Source organism: Ambystoma mexicanum, chromosome 12 (assembly GCF_040938575.1).
Source record: "Ambystoma mexicanum isolate Mex_15411 chromosome 12, UKY_AmexF1_1, whole genome shotgun sequence".
In the NCBI taxonomy this organism is placed as follows: Eukaryota; Metazoa; Chordata; class Amphibia; order Caudata; family Ambystomatidae; genus Ambystoma; species Ambystoma mexicanum.
The window spans coordinates 2,843,303-2,865,140 of NC_090936.1; the positions used below are offsets into that span (position 1 = coordinate 2,843,303).

The 21,838-nt window shown below is 46.0% G+C and overlaps 1 protein-coding gene across 1 annotated transcript in view; it reads left to right on the top strand.

Moving 5' to 3' along the window:
* CDC123 (cell division cycle 123) overlaps positions 1–21,838 on the top strand; it is a 219,538-nt gene that overhangs the window by 131,713 nt on the left and 65,987 nt on the right. The window contains exons 7-9 of the mRNA XM_069627790.1: positions 5,845–5,893; positions 18,532–18,607; positions 20,146–20,268. Coding sequence (XP_069483891.1) covers positions 5,845–5,893; positions 18,532–18,607; positions 20,146–20,268 — 248 coding nt within the window. The remainder of the gene's footprint in view (positions 1–5,844; positions 5,894–18,531; positions 18,608–20,145; positions 20,269–21,838) is intronic.

Sequence of the window (21,838 nt, forward strand, 5' to 3'; positions counted from 1 at the left end):
ACCAGAGGGGCTGTAGGTTTTAACTTTGTTAAAAGAAGATGATTTAGACACCATTTTAGATATTCCTTGTAGTGTACCCTTGGTATTGAGGAGGGCATTTGATTTTAGGGAGCAAAAAGATTCTTTCTTTTGGTATAATAGACTTTGGTGTCACAATCTTATGGTTTACCACCTTAGATTTAATAGGAGAAAGTGACAATAAGCCATAACCTCTTCTGGCACAGTGGTAAGAATCTCACAGTCAGAGGCAACATACTCTCATATCTCACACAATCTCCTCACTACCCTGGGCCCTGTCTCCACCCAGGTGATCCTCTCGCAGTACGCCACCCACAGGGTTGGGATCGGTAGGCATCTGCCCTCCCCTGGCCACCTGGGAGGAGACCTTAGGCAGGGTTCCAGTGAGGGATCCATAGGATTCTTCACACTTTGCATAAGCAGACGTTAGTGAAGAAATCTCCTCACTACCTTGGGCCCTGTCTCCACCCAGGGGATCCTCTCGCAGTACGCCACCCCCAGGATTCGGATCGGGAAGCATGTGCCCTCCCCTGGCCACCTGGGAGAAGACCTTAGGCAGGGCTTTAGTGAGGGATCTGCAGGAGTCTTCACAGAATACTCTGCCGGCAGGCAGGCAAGGGGGTTACATGGGAAGTTGTCATAGGGCAGGGGAATCCCGAGATCTAGTGCCTGTTACACACTTGACAGTGTGGGGAGTCTAGCCGACAGTCCGCAAGATGGTGCTTAATCTAAGTCGCAGAGCCGCTGCCTGGAAATTGCTGCAATATGGCGGAGAAGCCCCATTTAAGGAGGATTAAGTCTCGCACTGAAGTGACCTAGACCTTGAGAAGGACAGAATGATGCCCAGATCAGTTTCTTTCACAGCTGTTCATTTTATATTTTAATCAACTGTTGCAGATTTTCTTTGATTTTTTTTCTTTTAACTTTCTTCCCAATGATGGTCTCATTCTGAGCAACACACGTGTGAAGTGAGTTCTATTAATACTTCATGTTCACGAAACTTGGAGGTTTCTGAGGGAGCATTACTAATGCAGTATCTGCCACAGCTCCATAAAACGCTCATGTATTCATTTTATATGGGGTGGAAGACTTTAGCTCATAGTGTTAGGGTAGATTTTCATGTGTATGCACAATCTCGTCCATGTGTAGGGCCCCCAGCACTTTTTGCTGGACTAGTACATTTTATGTCTGTTCTCCGAGTGAGTGGGAGCCTTGTTTTTAGCCTATCTTTTGGGATAGTTTGTATTTCTTTTTATACATTTTTCTCAGAGTTATACTTTCCTCCAGGTTTTATGGCACCTGTCTTTTGACCTTTGCATCACACACTGCAGTTTTGCTGGGGTCCCCTTGGACTTCACCTTTTATTTTGTGTTACAGGGGGTTATTTTAATCCTTTATGTATGAACACAATCACTCTGCGCAAAACAAACAAGATGTAGTCTAATCAAAGTCTGCAAGGAGTGTATAAGCTTCAACATGCTGAACACAGTCGACACGCGTTTGGACCTCATGGTCCTTATCTATGCTCCAATGGATACTAGACGTCCCAATCGTCTATCGGAAAAGCTGCAGAACGCTCCGGATGCCCAGCAATCCGGTTAGCATGTATAACAAAGGGCTATGGTAAGCCTTACGTATGGATCTAGTGCATCTCCTCATGATATTTTTATCCTTCCTAGCTTTTATATTGTGAGATCAGCGTATCCCCTTTCTGATTTCTCATGTAACATTTTGGTTACATTGACAGGCTAACCTGAATGGCTGGTGGCAGTGGTTGTATTCTACTTACTATTGTGCAGTTTTTACTTCCAGGCTGTACTCGCATCCGCTTTAGTGCACAGAAGGGTCACACTTGACCCAAAATGGTGGCTGTATTCTTTTTCACCATTTCTTGTTTGCTTGTCCCTGCGTGGTCCTTCCGCTGTGCTGGGTGAGGGGGAGGTCCTGGTTTGACTTTTGTCTTCGGCAGGAATCCTTTGTGAAGCCTGCCATGGCTCCTGGGTGTCTGTGAGGACAGGAAACTGGCGAGGACTCAAACTCCACTGTTCTTTGTATTCTGGTGTGCCTGCTTGGAACCAGTTTCGTCCTGAAAGAGTTTGAATGGTGCGTTGGTGTTTATTGGCTGGGTTCCTGCATAAAAGTCCTGATCCTGAGGCTGAAGACAAGCTGACCTCTGGAACAGAAGAATCAACGAAGAAGAAGAGGAGAGATGTCTGCAGCCGCTTCCAGACGACCATAGATGCCTTCTGTGTAATCGCTACTGTCAGACCCCCTTCTTCCATGTGTCGGGAGAACTCTGAAGACTACTCTACCCTTTTTAGACTGGTGGGACAATCAGTCTTGAGACGTCTGCATTTTGAGCCATCCCACTGCGAGCTGTGACCTTCACTGGCTGCAAATCTCCAATACCCTGGGACCTGTGGCCACTGTCCAGTGCATCATCTTCCAAAGATGGAATCCTCCAGAAACGTTGGTGGACTCTTTCCGGACCTCCAGAGGCAGGATTCCACTCCTTGAAGCCTCCACACCCGAGTGCTGACCGAGATATCGAGATGAATTGGCCGGGCGGTAATCATTCTTCACTATTGCTTCCCAAAAGGCGCCCAACATCCCAGAAACCCGAAGAATCCTTTGTTGGAAGCCTCTTCACTTGACTGCTGCTGTGAGACCCACTCCAGTGTCACTTCATTTTTATGAATCCAGTGGCCGGGTCTGCTGCTGCTGCATCGTGGAGGCATTGTGCTGCAACTTCTTCACACCTGAAATACTAAGATACAGTGAAACTCTTGATAAAACCTACCTAGAGCTGAACTGCTGCTCCTGTGTTGCTGGAGTACGTATTGGGATGTTTGGGAGTTCACTGGTCGTCCTGTGAGCTTACAGAGAATTGTCAGAAGTCCCTGACACTTTCTCCAACAAAGATTACCTACTTGCTACTGAAGACTTCCTCTGGAACATTTGAACTTTCTACAGCTGTGCCTTACCTATTTTGCCCTCCAATCTGACTCTGAGGCACTCATAACTAGATAGCGATGGACTTCTACAGTGGGTAGGCCTCTGTGAAATAATGAACTTCTTTTGTTTTTTTTAAAAATGTATTTGACCTGAAACCAATATTCTGAAATGTTATTACAAATGTTTTACTTACCTTTTTGAATTGCATACTGCCATTCTGAAAGTATTACAAAGTAGTTTGCTTGCTGTCAATACTGCATTACCTGTTGTGTTATGGTACTTACCATTGACCTTTACATTAGTGTATATATAAAAGAAACAATTATTTGTATATAACATTAGTGTGTCAGTGTTTCCTTGACTTGTGTATTCTTTGTACTGCCTATAGCCCTTTCTCCCTCCGAAGAGAAGCCAGGCTGCTCAGCCATTGCTACCAACAAAACTTGTGTTGGCCTAGACTAAGAGTTAAAACCCTGTGTCACAAGTCTTCACAAGTCCTACTATTGGTGGACGTCCGTAAAACTCCCTAACATCGTGCAACATGAAAATCAAAGCACTTTTGGACAAATATGGTGTGGGCTGAGGCTTGAAATGGATGTTGAGGACCCTGCGAACAAGTAAAATATTAAAGTTTCTGCATTACGAGGGGAAGTTGCATAGATCAAGACTCCTTTCCTCAAGCCCTGTGTTCTCTGCCATCAAAGAGAACATGTTTCTCTCTGCATGCAACCTATTGTGGTGCCTATCCATCTCCAAAGCCATCCTTGGCTTATACCTTGCTACTGTTAAGTGCCTGAAGTACTCCTTTGAGCATCAAGTGCAGTTCTAGGTGATGCCTGAATCTTCACGAAGGAGCAGTTGTAGACATTGCTTCCACCATTGTGGCCCGGCAGCGGTCCGGATGACTTTGCAGAGGATATAGAGTGTGACCCTAAACCTGATCTTGTTCGGTTTTGAATAGTGTGTGGAGAGGAGGCCACGCACCCACCACTTATGTGTTGGCCTCTAAGGGCTTTGCAAAAACACAATACTCTTAGGCAGTGTCCTTGAGCGAAATTATCTTAAAGATTTAAACATACCCTTTGAGGATTTTGTAGGAACCAGTGGTTTCTGTTTTAACCCCTAGATATCATATTTTATTCTTTGCAATTTACTATTGCACAAACGCTTTAACCCTTAGATGCTGAAGGCATTTTTGCGCACAGTGCTAACTGCAATTATCTTTTAATTTAAGGGATGGTAGCTCAGCTGCAACATGCTCGCCTTGGAAGCAAGACGACACAAAGCAACACAGGTTTGATCCCCCGGGTCCGCGCTTAGAAACCTCTGGGTATTCAAGTGCGCTATAAATACGCAACTAGGACAAAAAACAAAAAAAACAATTCCTGTAACAGCACCTCGATGCCCGTGGGCTGTGTGAGTGCTTTAAAAATGCAAATAATAAATAATAATGCAGTAAGTATCGGCATGTCCCGTTTTTCACATTGGGGATGCATTTTTTTCTTCAATTGATTAAAACCCACAGTGGAGAATTCTACAATATCAGTATGCAGCTCTTCGCGTCCAAGACCATAGAGAGGAAAAAGGACAGGTCTCTGACGCTACCATTAGGGTTTTTTGCCCCCAGTAAAGCTGTGGTTGGTCAGCTCTGCTTTACTTCCTGATGGGGAATGACTGCTTCTGACTTGGAGAGAGCGATTCCCATCAATTGCTTGTTGGCATTAAGAACTGAAATCTTAATCGCTCTACGACAGATATGATGATTTTGAGAGACAATGACTAGTGTTTGTCAATTCCTCCTACATGATGAAGTATTGGCATCTCAAGTCATTTGGGAAAAAGGAACGTTTTAACGTGTTAAAGAACTTTCCTTTTTTGGGAACCAGGACAAATGGTGGCAGCAATTTCCTTGTTTTGGGTGCTATTGAGGAATAAATCTGAGGTTATCTTCAATAATTACATAACATCTTTGGACTTTTGTTGTTGGAAAGAGGATCTTTGTCTGAAAAGGCTTCAGGTTTAAAGAAAGTAACTAAATTGGAATTTATGGGGATGAGTATCAGTTGACCTTTGCTTGGGGATTCCAGGCATCGTAATTAGATTTCTATCATTTTATGTTCCTTCACTGTTCCAGAAGAAACTTGCATGCAACATTGTAGTTGCCTGTTCTTTGATTACAGTTTATGATGCGTCATCATTTTATGGAATTTGTGTTTTTTGTATCACACTGAAATGGCCATGATACTACTTCAGAGCATCAAAAATGCAGTCAAAGTGTAGAGAATGAGGATGTCTGGGGTGAGAAAGCTTGCATCTCATGAGGTACGCTGTGTAGAGAAGGAGGATGTCTCGGGGGAAGAATGCTTGCATCTCATGAGGTACGCAGTGTAGAGAAGGGGGATTTCTGAGGGGAGAATGCTTGCATCCCATGAGGTACGCAGTGTAGAGAAGGGGGATTCCTGAGGGGAGAATGCTTGCATCTCATGAGGTATGCTGTGTAGAGAAGCAGGATGTCTGAGGGGAGAATGCTTGCATCCCATGAGGTACGCTGTGTAGAGAAGGGGGATATCTGAGGGGAGAATGCTTGCATCCCATGAGGTACGCTGTGTAGAGAAGGGGGGATATCTGAGGGGAAGAATGCTTGCATCCCATGAGGTACACAGAGTACAAGTTTAATCCTCAGGTGGCTTAACGTTTTGTGTTTCCAGTATACAACCTAAAATAGGTTGGTTTCAGCACTGTTTAAGTTGTGCTTCCAGAGAAGGATGCGCTTCACTTGTGAGTCCTTGGTGTAATCTTAAATGCTGTATTCTTCCATAATTATTTATTGTCCCTTGGTACTTTTTCACATTCTTTATTTTTTCCTTTTAGGTTCATCCACTGCACCGATGACTCCCCGGATCCTACGATAGATTTTGAGGTAAATGCAAAGCGTGAATTAGCTTTCAAATCTTGATTAGCAGAGTTTGCTAATTAAGCTTTACTTGATTAGCAAACACACCTACTGGATTTGCACCTTTGTACAATTGTTTCTCATGTCACCAGAAGTTATTCATACCCAAGGCAAACAATGAGCAACAATATAGCCTTCTTGTGTACTTCTGAAATAGAATACTAGTCGTTGTTTGTTTGTGCATTTATATAGCGCTACGAACCCTCAGGTATCTGAGCGCTGCTGATTTTCCACGTTGTGTGGTGCTCATTTATTGACCTCGGAAGGATGAAAGGCTGAGTTTGGCACTGCCGGGATTTGAACCTGCGTCAGCAGGCTCTGCACGGATGTCAAATCGAACGCTCTACTCGCTTTGGGGCTCGGGGGGCTGCAAACTTTCTCTCTAGATGTTTTGGTCTTCAAATACCATCAGGCCTCGCCACCATAGGCGATGGTGTGGGGTGACTGGAGTCTTAGTCCAATACACACGGAGAGCTGCAGGTTTCAGACCCCTGCACTAGTGACATGATTATATTTAAAATGTAAGGTTTACATGATATGATAAGTCATTTATAATGTGCCTGTACACAAGTGTTTCTAGTCATCACAAGACAAGCGAGGGAAGACAGAGGGAGGACAAGGCAAACTATCTTACTAGGCCTTATGTCATTCAGATTGTGCGAGAACGAGAAGTGCAAGGGGAAAGGGAGGGGGCAAGGGAGAGGGGGAAAACAGGACAGCAATGCTCCAAGTGCAGCCAGGGCAGTCCAGCTCTGAGTAGTGCAAGGAGAACAAGTGACTGTAGGGTTAGTTACAACCCCTTAAGTGTGTCGTAGGCCTGAGGCAGTGCAAGGGTGACTGATCAAGAAAGAGCCTGGTACATCAGTGAGACTGAGGGTAGCCAAGCAACCATTCGGTACAGCAGACGGGTAGGTCAGCAGGGCAAGGGAGAGGGGTAAAGCATAGGAGAAGAGTAACATCTTGAGCTGCTTCCAGAACTTCGGGTGGTCCGGCTCAAGTTTGAGACGGGAAGGGAGGCCATTCCAGAGGGAGGCACCTGCAGAGGAGCGATCTACCCCCGCTCTCCGTCTCGAACCGTCCAACTAACCCTTAAAGGATGTAGCTGAGCGAAGAGCTCTAGAAGGAAGTTATTTTGGAAGAGAGAGTTGGATGCTGTGTGGGCCCTGGCCCCTGAAAGCCTTATAGGCGATGCAGAGGGTCTTGGACTTGATCCTTGCAGCTAGTGGAGGGATTTCAGGGCTGGAGAGTTGCGATCCCCGGGCGTGAGACCAAGGATAAGTCTTGCAGTCCCTTTCTTTATGAATTGTAGAGGGCAAACAATAGTTGGGCAGATTGAGAAAGAGGCTGTTGCAGTAGTCCAGCCAAGAGGCAACCATGGCTCTGGAGACAATGAGCGTCTGGGGGTAGGTGAGAAAAGGGATAATGCCTCTAAGGTGGTGCAGCTGCAAATGTGCCTTTATGGTAAGGTCTGTGGTGTATGGAGAGAGTGGAGTCAAAGATGACCCCAAGGTTTTTTGCCTCGCAAGAGGGTGAGGGCAGAGTACCCAGGGAGGCCAGCCAGAGTGAGAGGGGTAAAGCGGGAGCAGGGGTCTCAATGAGAAGGATCTCAGTCTTACTGGATTAAGGCAGAGATAATTGGAGGCGCACCATGCCTGACTAGCGGATACAGTCGGGGATGAGCAAAAATGAGGCCAAAGGTAGCCTGAAAGAGAGGTGCGTGTCATCCACATTAACACAAAGTTAGAGGAAAAGGGAGAGATCAGGAGGGCCGAAGGAACTGCCAGGTACTCATTGAAAAGCCAGGGGGAGAGGATAGAGCCAGAGGATAGAGCCACATGTGGAGAGTGAGGTAGTGGAGAGGAAGGATACAAGTTGAACCTAGGAAGGTTGGTCCAAGAGGAAAGAGGACAGCCACGCCAGAGCCTGATCCGTGATGCCCACGATGTTGCCGACGAGTGATCAGGATGTTGTAGTTCACTGTGTCAAAAGCAGAGGATAGGTCGAGGAGAATGAGGACCGAGGGAGAGCTAGAGTGAAGGTTAGAGAGCAGGTCTTCACAGATGTTCAGGAGAGCAGTTTCTGTGCCTCTGGCTGCTCTGAAGCCAGACTGATGGTCATGGAGACAACCAACAGCTTCAGTGTGGTGGATTAGCTGGGAGATGGCCAACTTCTTCATGTGTTTGCCCAGGAAAGGAGTGATAGAGAGGGCGATATTTTGCCGGAATGGAGGGGTCAGCAAAAAGATATATATATTTTTTTTAAGAGGGTGCACAAGGTGTGCTTGCAGAGAGGGGAAAACTCCAGTGGCGAAAGAGTGATTGCAGAAATCTGCCAAGGCTGGAGCGAGAGAACTAATGTTGTCCTTAATGGTTCTGGAGGGGCAGAGGGTCAGCTGTTTGGATGAGACTTTCATAGACCGGACATTTCTGGAAATATCATTGGGTGTGACAGGAGGGAGGAGCGGAGGGAGGCGGGCAAGGAGTGCCTGAGAGATGTAGAGGGTGAGAGGGGAAGAGGAGGCGGAGAGTGAGGGGAGGCGGAGAGTGCAGACAAGATGTCCTGGGTTTTACTGGTGAAATGAGAGGCCATGGCGTGTAGAGGGCCTGGGTAGGTGTAGAAGAGGAAGATGCTGCAATAGGATTGACCCGCTCCTTGCAGATCTTGAATAGTTTGGCTGTGTTAGAGGCCGCAGAGATGTGGGCTTCAATATGGACCCTCTTCTTTGAGAAGATCGAGAGTCTGTATTGCCGTTGGAGTAGGCGGCAGGCCAGTTTGTCTGAGGGTGCACCTGAAGCTCCCCATTTCCGTTCAGCAGCTCTGCACTTGCATGTCAGAGCAGCCAGATCGAGTCGTACCACAGTTGCACGTTTTGGCAGGCTTCATGCGGATCCTCATTTATATATTTATTTATTTGCATTTATAAAACGCCCAGCGGCCCGGAGGCATTGTGGCGCTTGTTACAGAAAGTTCACTTAGAAAAAAGAAATGTTCACTTAACAGGTTTAGGGAAAACATTAAAGAGTAGTGGTACAAAATCAATGACATTGTTAAAGGGTGTTCCGAGGTTACAGAGGAACAGAGTTTGAGACAATATGTTCGGCGTTCTAGTTGAAAAGTTCAGTCTTTAACATTTTTCTGAACACTGTGAGGGATTCTTAGTTTCTTAAACTGCGCGGGAGGGCGTTCCAGGCTTTTGGGGCTAGAACTTTGAAGCTAGAGTCGCCAGCATTGGCTCTGTTAAAAGCTGGGACTGAGAGGAGGTGCGAGTACTGGTCTCGTTTTGGCCTGTGGGCTGGGGCCTGGTGTATTCTTTCTGCTAGGTAGGCTGGGGCAGTATGAGAGAGGCACCTGTGAGTGATCGTGAGGGCCTTGAATGTTATGCGTTCTTTGATGGGGAGCCAGGGGGCATCTTTTCTCGCCTGGGAAATGTGATCTCTCTTTGGGATGCTGAGGGCATGGCAGGGGTAAGGATGTCCAGAGTGTTAGAGATTGAAACGTGAAGGTTGGAAAGGGCTGTGTGATTATGGGAGTCAGCCGCAGGAGTAGGTGGTGGAGAGAAAGGGGAGGCAAAGGGGGCCATTGACACACGCTTAATAGGTTGAATGACTGCAAAGGAAGGTGGCAGTGGCTGGGTGACCTTTGCCAAGGGGACAGGAAGCTTCAAATGAGAAGAAAGAAGAGATGTCAGTCCAGGAGAGAGGAGTAGTGAGAGGATGAGGGTATCCAAGGTGTGCCCGGCAGAGTGAGTCTGACCAGAAGGTAGAATTGAAAGGGACAGAGTCGCAAAGGTTGCAGAAGAGCCCAGAGGAGTCTGAAGAGTCCAGGTGGATGTTGACATCCCCAAGGAGGTGAAGCTGGTAGGTAGGGGAAAGGAGAGAAGGGAGGTCAGCCCATTCAGAGAGGAAGGGGGTTACCTGGCCAGGTGGGCTGTAGAAGGTGACCAAGATCATCAAAGGAGGAGTACGTTTTTAGTGGGGATGATGTTGGCAGGAATCCACTTGGGAAAGATGAGGGCCACTCTGCCTACGGACCTGTTGGGCCTAGGCTCGGAGAGGATCTTGTAGCCCTCCGGGAGGAGTATGTCAAAACTCGTGACAGCTGGCCTTAAGCCATGTCTTAATAAGAGCAAGTACATCTAGGTCCATGAGTTGAAGGATATGGCAGATGTCAGAGGAGTGTTTGCTACTCGCAACTCTCGCTTTACTGTCAATGTGGAGCAGGTTACCACTTTTGAAAGACTTCTGCAGAGGGGTACAGGGAAGAGAGGTACCCATTGGAAATGGCAGAGGAGCCTGAAAGGTAAAGGGAGGAGGCGGCAGAGGAGAAACACGTAGTGGATGGCGAGGGAGCCATAGAGGAGGTTGCAAGAGAACCAGGAGAGAAACAGCTGGCAAGGGGGCGAGAGGGGTGGGGAACTGAGGTGGCAAGGGAGTCAGAGGAGAGGTAGATGGCAGGGGAGCCAGAGAGGTGGTAAATGGCAGAGGAGCCGGAATGGGAGAGGAAGGAGGTGGAGGAGGAGCCAGAGAAGTGTTAGCAGGAGAAAGAAGAACGTTGATTGGACGAGGGAGGCGCCTGTCAAAAAGTAGGAGGTTGGGCTAAAGCCCCTGGACCATGATGGTACCATTTAAATAGACATTAATGATGACTCTGGAAGACAGGAAGGAGGTCAAGAGGACCTTTACTTAGAAAGTCCAGCCCTAAGATGCATGGAGCCTACTGCCCAAAAGTCACAGGTTCCAATACAGGTTTTGCAAGGGACGGTATTATCAAAAGGATGCAACAGGCTTGTGGTGGTCATTTTAAAACCTTTCTGAACTATTTCAAAGTACAATAAGTATTTGTCCAAAGACAGGCAAGTTCTTCTTTCTCTCCCAGTCCCAAGGGTAGCCACTTGACCCAGGTTCCATGACGAAAGTAAATCAGTGGGAGTTGGGGGGATAAGGAGCTTTGCAGCCAATCATATCCAAAGGACGACTGGGTCGGAGGATAGAAACAGTTCAGTTTACTTACCCCCCAAAATCTGATTTTCACAGGTCACGCTGTAGATTGTCTGGGAATTCCTGGCGACACGATTGTCCTTCCTTTGTTTGGGTGAGGGCAGCCGAGGGGTGGGTTTGTTTATTTATTGGACATTTGTAAGGGTTGCAGGTTTGAGTGCTTCTTCTGTTAGGGTCCAACTGCAAGACGCAATACCAGAAAAATATAGAATGCAGACCCCTTCAGGACACTTCACAGGATGGATGAAGAGGATTTCCAGCGATGGTCCCTACTTGCAGGGGCGACAGGCGTTCTTCCAAGTTCAGTCACAGAACCAGCTCCAGCTCAGCCTCCTTTGATGCTAGGATGCTGAAATTGCATGTGAAGGTGATGTGAGGAGCCAGGAATGAGTCTTTTACCTTGGAATTGCACTACTATTGAAATTCAGAAAGAAAAGTGTAACTCCAACACAAAAACATCCAATTGATACAATTCACAGTTCCGGGGGATTGTTCCCTACCCTAGATTTTCTCTTCAAGATACTTAAACTCCTAAGGGTATGAGTCTTCCTTGGAATTCTCTGGTCAACAAAAAACTTGAATATAAAACAACTTGGCTGTTAGTCCCAATTTCCTAGGATATCTGGTGTACTCCCCTGCCAGGTTTGTTCTCCACTTTACTGTAACCTTTTCTCACAGTCTTGGCTTTGCCTGGTGTCTTCTCTTACCAGGACTTCCTCATGTGTTTTACTTGATACACTTGGAAACTTGACTTTGCCTAGTATACTCTCCTGCCAGGGCTTTCTCATGTGTTTTACTTGACACACTTGCAAACTTGTACATATCTTGCATTCATTCCCATATTTCCCCTTTTTAACCATTGGGTCTCATATCCCATTTTATGCGCTTCTGTCCTTGATAAGGTTGCTGAAGCGCCCGGGTGGCCCAGCTTCACACATGAGGACTCGCCGGCTTTCTGCAGCGTGCTTCGGTTCTCCTGCCGTGAGCGTGAAGTGGCTCTTCGGCATCCTGACCCGCACTTCCGAAGGCTCACCGACTTCGCTTGTCGGTTCCCATGTGTCATAAATCACCAAGGTATCTTTTGAAAAGGATACGGTAACCAAAAAAGGATACAATTGGTAGGGCTCTTCCGGATCCTTATTCACATGACTTGATAGTAGTGGAGTCAAATTAGACCTTCCAAATGATACCACTCTCTGACCGATGAAACAGGCAGAGAGAGGGATCACTGGAAAGGGCGTGGGAGCTTTATAGGAAGTCAGCCTAGGATAAATAAAGTACCATAAGAAATTGTCTCAAATCAACTGACTATAGAACAGCAATATCACTAGTTAACAACACTGCCCTGTGGGCTTAGGACTGAAGTCTTCACCAAGTCTCTGAAGAATTCCAGGAGTTGAAACAACGAAAAGGAAGGGAAGGTTAGTAAGGGAGACTTATCCCGAACGGCACGAGGCTCGCGCTAGATACCGGGTTGGTGCACCACAGGATAGCGTCCAAAGTACTGTGCACAATCACCTTCAAAAGAAAAACTTCCTTTCCCACGTAGAAACAGAAAAATGATGAACTGAGTCCACCTGTTATCTCCTCACAGGTGCCAGAGATTCACTCCAAAGCAAAGAATAGTATGCGTGTGGAATTACACGTTCAAACAGAGTTCAAAAGCCCGCATGCAGGATTACACGTGACAGAGTTCACGCGGCTGGGACAACCGCTCTTGCACGTGTGAGGAAAAAGCCTGCGTGCAGGTTTACATGCAACAGAGTTCACGCAACACAAGGACATGCAACTAGGACCACAGCGTGTAAAGAGTAGCTCGCGTGCGATAAGCAAACCAAAGTGCATGCAGTCAGAGCAGCCGTACCTGAAGAGTTCCAAAATCCGCATGTGTATTAACCGCGAACAAAGTACACGCAGCCCAGGACAGCCGTGCTTGGAAACAGCGTCCGCGTGGGATTTCCACGTGACCAACTTCACGTAGTCAGGAAAGCAGCATGCGAAGAAATCAGGAACCCGCGTGTCAGAATACACGCGACTGAAGAGCACACAGACAGTGCAGCCAACCTGTGACTTCCAGACAGCAGCTCCAGAAATTCGCGTGTGGAAGGAAACACGCCGATGAAGCCAAGGAAGTAACTGAAGAAAATGCGAGGACGCAGATCAAGGGTTTCAGCTACCAAACTCCATAAAGGTTCAATCAGAAGCAGCGAGTGACGTATTCACGCTGCTTATGAACGTGCTGCCCAAACACACGTGCCTAACCTAAATCACATGAATTTAATGACGTGAATAATGCAGATGTCGTTTTCCCAGCAGTGCATCAAACAATCTCCCATTTAGAATAGAACGGTCTAGCAGTTCTATGAGCATAACTCGTTCTGCATGAAGATTTTGTTCCAGGTCCAGGGGTACTATGTCCAGCATGCATGACACCGTGTCATTCACAGCTCCTGCCTACTTGCTATGTGCTTCTGCGTGTTAGGGCGTCATGGATACTGCTCTCCGGTTCCTGCGAATGCCAGGAAGTCTTCCCTTCTCGGCTTCTACGCGATGGACTGGCTCCTGCAGTCTTCTTTTGCTGACCTTCCTCTTGAGCCAGTTGGCTCTACGATCTTTCTTGCAGCACAGTAGTCCCTTGGTCAGCACTGAGGATGAGGCTTCACCAGGCAACGTCTCCCACTTGTCAGCTGGATAGCGTTTTTAAATGTCCCAGCACCTATTACGCGCTTGCAACCACTAGAGCGAATTTTGTGCTTCTCGCCTTTACTGATACTCATTACTCCATTCAGCTTTCTTGTCGCAGTGCTTTGACATGTATAGAAATGTTAATCAGTTCTTGGTAATTTATGTATAGAATATTGGAAGGTTTTCTTGATAGCTTCCATGGATGGTTGAAGGGAGATTTCACAATAAGCCATTAAGGCACAGGGAATGGAATGGGCATCCCTAAAAGAAGGGGGATACCATGTCTCATCTGATGTCGTCTCACCACTCAGATGGTCAATTCCCCCCCGTCCCCTCATGTGGTCCTCTCTCATATAGCTGTCCTCAGGGTCAGGATCAGGTAGTGGCTGGCGTCCCCTAGCCACATGGGAGAGAGGATACCACTGGGAAGGGAGGATGACATCGATTCATCAGTGACTCTTGGCCCAAACTGGTGACCACCAAAGTTCAGAGGCTTAACACGCAATGTCGGCTGCTGCAGCGAGGTATCCCACGAGTGAGGAGATCAGTCCGCTGGACGGTCTAGGGACAATTCGGAAGAGTCTTAGGGTGCATACAACCTCAAGTAGGCATCGAGACTAGTAGATCCCACAAGTCCAAGGGCTGAAGGACTGACTAGGGTCTTCTGAGATCTTGCAGAGGAGCCCAGCTTCTCCAGGCCAGTGAATGGAGAGGGTGCTCTTCCACAGCAAAGGTTGTCCTCTGGTCGTCAGTGGGCTGCTCTCCGTCATAGGATTCTTGGCTCCAATGTAGATCTGAAGAATGTTTGTAAGAGTCGTCGTCTTAGCCAGATTCAGAGCAGAAAGCAAGTCCTATCCCAGCAATGATGAAAGCATCTGCACCATTCAAACAGCCAGTAGTTGTCCAATCCGGGACTTCTGCTGTTTCACATCCACCCAGCATCACACTCTCTGGCACCAAGGGATGTGTACTGAGAACAGACAGTCGCAAACTCCTCCCTTGGGCTCTTACACACAAAGGCTCACTAGCCCGCAAAAGCAGCAGCTTCCCCAGGCAAGTGCATGACCTTGTATGGGGATTTCATGAGGTGTTAGGGCAGGAAGTAGGCCAAACTACAATAGGGCCAAAGAATACGTGAAAAACCTTGTGCTACGGCCCTCTTGGGGCACTAGCCACCTTTAGTAGCTAGATGCAAATGCAGACACCAAATATAAAGCAAATACAGTAAAAAGGTAACTGCTGCCTTCAGCTTGTCTTCAGGTACATAAAGTAACGAAAACTCCTGTGTGTAAAAAGAGAGGCTTATACCGAAGTATCCCCACTGTCAGGTGCTCTGTGCAGTTACAATTACAAGAATTTAAAAGGGATACCATGTTTCCCAGTACTGACAGTACTGACCGTCTGAAGGACAGATGAGCTTCTCCATAATAAATTAGCAAAAGGCAAAGAGAAGAGGCTTCACTTCCTTAAAGTCAGGACAGGATTAGAAACGGTGCAAAAAGAATGGGTTCCATAGGAAACTATGGGGGGAAAGTAGCAAAAAGAAAATCTTTCCTAGTGCTGTCCCAAGCTGGGACCCTGTTGGGGATATGTTTCAGTTTTGGTGCTAATTCCCTTTAACCTGAGAGACCCCAAGCACTTTTGTTGGACTCTGGACTTTTTTTATTTTAATTTGATGAGTGAGTGCAACTTTTTACCACCCGCTCATTCTTTTTCTCTGACTGTGATTTTTATTTTCACTGTTTTATGTATTCTGTTAAATGCCACATGTTTAATACAGGCATCTGATTTTTGCTTTTGGACACCCAGGACCCTCTGTACAGTGTCATTGAGGAGTCCCTTGGACTTCTTTGTTTAAATACATTTTCTTGTGCTACAGTTCCCAAGAATAGTAAGAACTTTTATCTTACTTACCTTTTCTTTTGTGGGTCCAGCACACACCACCTTATGTGGCGTGCTGGGAGGTTACATTGTAACTCCTTTTCCCACTCCTTATGTCATTTTTCGTTACTCTGACTAAACTTAAATGGCTGGTGGCAGTGGTTAATTTTGACTCACTTTTGTACAGGCTACTAGCAGGCTGATTTCTCAGCTGCAGTACAGCACCCATGGGTTACCATTTTCTCAAAATGGCACCTGTCTTCTTTTTTCACAATTTTTAGGTTGTCGGCTCCTTCAATCTAGACTCTTCTATAAATCCATGTAGATTTTAGTTTGTTGTGAGTTTTGCCTTTAGCGGACTTCAGCCCTGAAGCCCGCTCGGCTCCCAGTATGTCTGGGAAGGCAGGAAGTGAAGGAGGGTCCCGAAACTTCACTGTCCTTTGTCTGTAGGTGTGCCTGGCTGAAACCAGTTCTAACCGGGCGGCTGGCAGTACTGGAGGACAACCAACCCGTAGGTGATTGACAGCTCCATAGGAGTAAATGAATGGGTGCCAGCATATAAGGCAAGGATTTTTGGACTACAGGCAGTCAACCACTGGAACAAGGAATCTGAAGCAGAAGACCAGCAGAGACGCCTGCAACACCGTCAACAGCCGCAGAGATCCCGGTGAAGCCATGCAGCTGTGCTGACCCAGTATTTATCGCGACAGAGCAGACCCGCCAAGGACGTCATCCTCCCTTAGGTAGGTGGGATCAACTAGCCTCAAGATCTTCTTTGTTTTGGGCCATCCCTCGACATCCTGTGACTTTCTTGGGCTGCAGAAGACCAATACCCTGGGTACCTGGATGATTATTATCAAGTGCATCGTCTCCCGAAGATTGAATCCGGCTGAAAGTTTGCAGGCATCTGTGTGGACCTTCAGAGGCAGGAATTCTTCACCAAACGTCCCCTCACGAGAGTTCAGGTCAGACCAATTGAAGAGAATCCAACCAGCGACAATAGTTTCTTCTTGGTGCTAAGAAAAATGTGCCAAAACCACAAAGAACCACTGGAGTGAGCTGAATCCTTTGCTGCCGACCCCTTCTTCCGAGTGCTGCTGCAGAAGCCCGTCACAGGTCCCCCTTTTGTCACCACATCCATGGAGCAGGATCAGGGTCTGCATCATTACACTTAGTAGGCGACCAGCTACATTTTCATGTTCACTCCTAAGGTACTGTTGGGCTGGGGTTGTACCTACCTTGGGCCATTTTTGGTGCTCCTTTGATTGGGGAGTGCTGTTTTCTTCAATTTGGAGTTGACCTCAACTTGACTGCACAGGCCTTGCAGCCTGTATGCGATCAGGAAGGCTTGCTCCTCTTGAGCCCTTGTATTTACTCCAAGAAGCACTTACTGGATATTTAACTTTTCTCTGAAGATCTTCATCACAACTGGTGCTGTTCCATTTTACTGTGACTGGTTTCTCAAAGGTCAATCTTCTTGATCCTACTGGTGGGTTACTGTTAAGGTGGATTTTGGGAGGCTACCCAATTATGGTGAGCAGGGCTTCACAGGACTAGCCAAACACAATCAAGGTACGGTAGAAGAGCAGCAAGCCTTCGTGTCAGGGGTCTTGTGAGTCTGGTTTAGGACCTTTAGCAGGCATTTGCAGTAAATGCGAAGTGCACAAGTAAAATAAAGTAAAAACAGCAAATATTTTACAGCTGTCCCCAGCTTGTTTTAGGGACGTGTAGAAAGTGACCCAAAAGATTAAGTTATGGGGCTACTATCCCTGCACTGCAAGGTGCTCGTTGCACTTGACAAAATACAAGAATTTCAAAGAGATACAAAGTGTCTCAGAACTGATGGTCTGAGGGAGTAGTCCGTTTCCCCCATAAAATGATCAGAAGGGAAGTGAAGCTGAAGGATTTACTTCCTTTCTTAAAGCTAGGCCAGTTTAAAAATCAGCGAAACGTGTCCCATTGCGTCAATGGAGGCAAAGATGTGAAAGAGAGTATCATTCCTAACGGGACTGCATCTTGAGAGCCTACTCTTTCCCTGCTAAGCTTTCTGCTGTTTTTGCTGGTTCCGTTGGTGCGATCAATCTATATCACCTGCATCTCCTATTGGACGCCTGTCTTTGTTGGGAGTCCAGTTCCAATTTGTTTAGCTTATTCCGGAGGAGTCCTCATTAGTCAGTGCATGAATATCTGTAGTGTTTTCCATGTCTCCCCGTTCTGCTGACCTGCAGCAGATGCAGGATCTATTGGTCCTTTTAGTAGAGTTCATTGGGGGAGGGGCTCTAATCTAGTGGAGGAATGGTTTGGTAAAGGTAAGAGGGGAGCTTTGGGCCATGTCTCTGAGGACTGCACCATTCCCCATTTCCCATTCACTTTAACTATTTAGGAACAGTAGTGGTTTAAATCGTGGGAGGTCTGTCTGTAACCATGCTCCTGGAGGAGTTTTGTAGAAGTGCCTGTTGAACTGCCGACCAAGGACAGAAGATTTCCTGAAATACAAAGTAGTCTAGGAAATGGCAAAAGACGCCCTGTAGCCCACAAATAACCAGACGAGTACCCAACAGCCTAGACTGCTTATACTGGCAGGAACGCTTCAGCCCTTCTTGCTGCCACTCATGCCATGGTTGCCCCCACTGGCTCAGCGGAGGGACAGGGTGGTGGGTAGGCATCCAGGAGAGAAATATAAGCCTGCTCCACAGTAGATTGAACTCCACCAGGCCAGCAACTTACTTACGGCCTGCTCAACCAAGCCTGCCAGCCACCACCTTTCTCCCTGAAACCAGAAACATGACCTCACCTTTGACTAATTGTATTAGTTTGATATGACAAGGTAAGGCCTCCACTAACGTTACATTGTCATGACAAACCAATCTAATTGTTGCATTTGCAGTCCGCATTAAAGGAATTGCTTTTCCCTCACCAGCTTTGTGTGTATTAATGAAGTCTGTTGTTCTCTAACCGCTTTAGAAATGTCTTGCTATTAAGATTTAAAAGTAGGAAATGATTTGCATTTTTCATATGGCCCTTAATGTTTGTCTTGAACAGCTTGTCCTCAGAAAATGGTGCGAGTTGATTCCAGGGGCAGAATTCCGATGCTTTGTAAAGGAAAATAAGCTAATAGGTAAGACTTCTGAATGACATGCAACCAAAGTATAGCTTTCATTCTGTATTTAAAAAGTGTTGACTGAATAAAACAATGGTGCATGATACTGCTTAGTATGCGTCCATCGGATTGGCGGTCTGTTACAAGCCCTGGTTCCAATAGACATTTTCTTGTCAATTTCTGTGTCTTGGAATTGTGAACACTGCTTTTAGGTTAATTTCTGTTGGGCTTGCATAATTCCATAAATAGATAAGATTTCACCACTCCATAAATATATTTTAAGCAGCCAACAAAGGTCTGTCCTTTAATAGCATGTAATTAACCTATGCAGTGAAAAGATGTAATGATGCGTTATTAATAACTGAATGGCACTTTCACTTGATTGAAAAAGGGCCACTTCCCGGCCCTCTGTTTTTTATTAAGAAAATTTGTTTTCCTTTTCAAATTAATGGCCACAAGTCATGGACACATTTTTACAAATGTTACCCAACCAGAAATTCGTTCAAACTTTTCCCAAATAACTCCTATGTTCATATGTTCATACATCTCTACATAATAAATCTAAATTAAGAGCAGGGGTCTGTAAGGAACTAGAAAGAGGAGAAGAGCAAAGTGACAAATGTGTAAAGTGGGACCCACTACTCTCAACTTCTCAGCTCGGTGCCAGCCCTAAAGTCCTTGAGCTCAGTTCTCTTTTCAGGGTATGCTCCCTACTCCTAGTAGGGTGCCAGCCCCGGAAATGTTTGACCTTCTTCTCCCACAAGAAAGTCAATAATCTACAGGCCACCCGTTAGTCTGGTCACCCAATGCCCATACAGCATTGCCCCAGCTTAAGGTTTTCAACCCAAACAGCAATCCAGAATCCAAGGGATTCCTCCCGAAATCTACCTGTCATTTGTCTTACAAGGTACAAGAGAGTTGAGGAAGATCTTATAACTGTTGAGCCTTTTTTTTTCAATTCACTCCCTGACCACACTAGACCAGAAACAATTCCACCATCTTTTTCTCATATTGGTCCTATGCTTAACACAAGTCTTGTGGGCCAGTTACCTCTCAATAATGCCCCTATTACATCACGACTTGCACACCTTTTCCTATTCCCTGTATCGCTCCTCTTGTCACCTGCCCTCGCCCAAGTGCTGGAGGCTGCTGCCTAAAGAATGTAGAGTTTTACAAAAACCCTAAATGAATAATCGTTCTATCAGTAAAAAAAATAAACATAATAGTACAACTGTGTATAAGTGTACCTCATCGCTCTCCTCTGTTAGAATTTCCTCAGCAACACCTTGTTTTAAGGGCACTTTGTAATCTTGAAAACCCATTGGAACAGGGTTACTATTTCAGAAATGTGTTTCATGAAATTTCACAACTTTCACTAGAATAAACTGGATCTTCAAACTGTGAGGCTTTTTCTTCCATATCTACGATTCTGCCGGGCAGTTGATCACTGTCCTTGTAATTTCTGAAAGAGAGTATGGCAGTGTTTAATGCTAATGCATTCAGAAAGCCACCTCATTGCATGGTTAAGCAGCATTCTCTGCCCCTCTCCCTGGCAGGTGTCTCTCAACGGGATTACACACAGTACTATGATCACATTTGTAAACAGAAGGACGAGATCTGCAGGTGTATACAGGATTTCTTCAGGAAACACATACAGTATAAATTCCTGGATGAGGACTGTAAGTATTCCTAGATTTCTACCCACTGCACAAATATACTGATGATGCCTTATTCCCAAATTTTCCAGCGTTTTCCTTGGGCACAGTACTATTTTCTTTTATTCTGAGATATTACACATAGCCTATATTTTATTTTCACTGAGTCTCACAATGTTTGAGTTGGTGCTTAATCTCTATATTGAAATGCGAGAGTAACCTTAGTGTGAGAGCAAAGAAAAATAGGAGAGTGAATTAAGTAGACTACTTTAGATGGACCCAAAGATTCTGGTCTACTGTCAAAATCCGTTTGTCTTTGCACGTTAGAGCAATTTGTAGAACACAAAATAGCACTTTTTTGTTCGCACAAAATCGCATTTGAAACACTTGTCTATAGGCGCGTTATAAATGCCATATCATATCATATATCATAATGAGCTTCCTGAACAGGTTTGGACGATAAGACAAGGAACCTGCTAGTTGTTTAGATAAATTGATTTTTTTCAAGTGACAATTGAAGGTGGATGCAAGTCGAATGACTATACTGTACTATGGTATTTTCAGAGGGTCAACAAAGAAGCCCGCCAACTGAAAGAAGTTCCCAAAATGCCCCCAATGAGAAGTGTGAGCCTCGTAAAGTGGTTGTAAAGATGTTTTGTTGGAGGTTTTCTCCAAAGTTTTCTAAAGATGGATACACCTGGCCTGACCTAGGAGCCAGTGGAGGATTCTCAGAGAAGAGAGGAATGTGAATACCACATCGGATGACCCATCTGTAGGAGCAAGAGGGACTCTGAGGAGCAGGGGTGCCCACGAGTGACACCATGTGCTACCTAGAGGAGATGCATAAAGGATCGGAGTCCCTCTACATCTTTCATGCGCTTATACTTCACGAGAACCAGTTTAATGGTCACACAGTTAGTGCTCCAACCCCAAAAACCAGACATTTGCAAGGCAGAACATGACATTACTGAAAAGGCTCTACTCTTAGAACCAGGAGGAAGGCCTTCACGAGCATAAATAATGTACATGGCCGGAGAAGTGGGAAAAATAACATGTGATGCATCTTGACCCCACTCTAACACTCAGTGTTAAACTCTGCTCTCGTGAAGAGAAGTTTAGGAGGACACCTTTGTTAGTGAAACAGGGGACACTTCTCGGAAGATAGCCAGACCAATTTACAGTAGCTTGGAGAGCAGTTGAGGCCAAGTCTCAGGAGGAGTGTGAGTGATCAGTGGTCCTTGATGAGCACAAACAGTAAGACACCACGAATTAGCCTAAGGCAGAAGTATACGAAAATATACAATTTATTAGCCCAAAGAATAAACGCAAGTGAAAAATGAATGCACAGTAAAAACACCACTCAAACACACTTTGTAAAATATGTACTATCATAATGTCAATGTGGTAAAGGTCTAAACTCGGCCAATACCTGTAAGGGAAAAAGGGAGGACTATGTCATAACCTAGACAATCTTCAGAGATGAATGACCCTAACTTTATAACTCCAGCCCTACGATGAACGGAGCTTCATACTCAAGTGTGATGCGCGCGTAAAACCGGTATGATGTCTTTTCATTGCTTGCCTCTTCATCCCC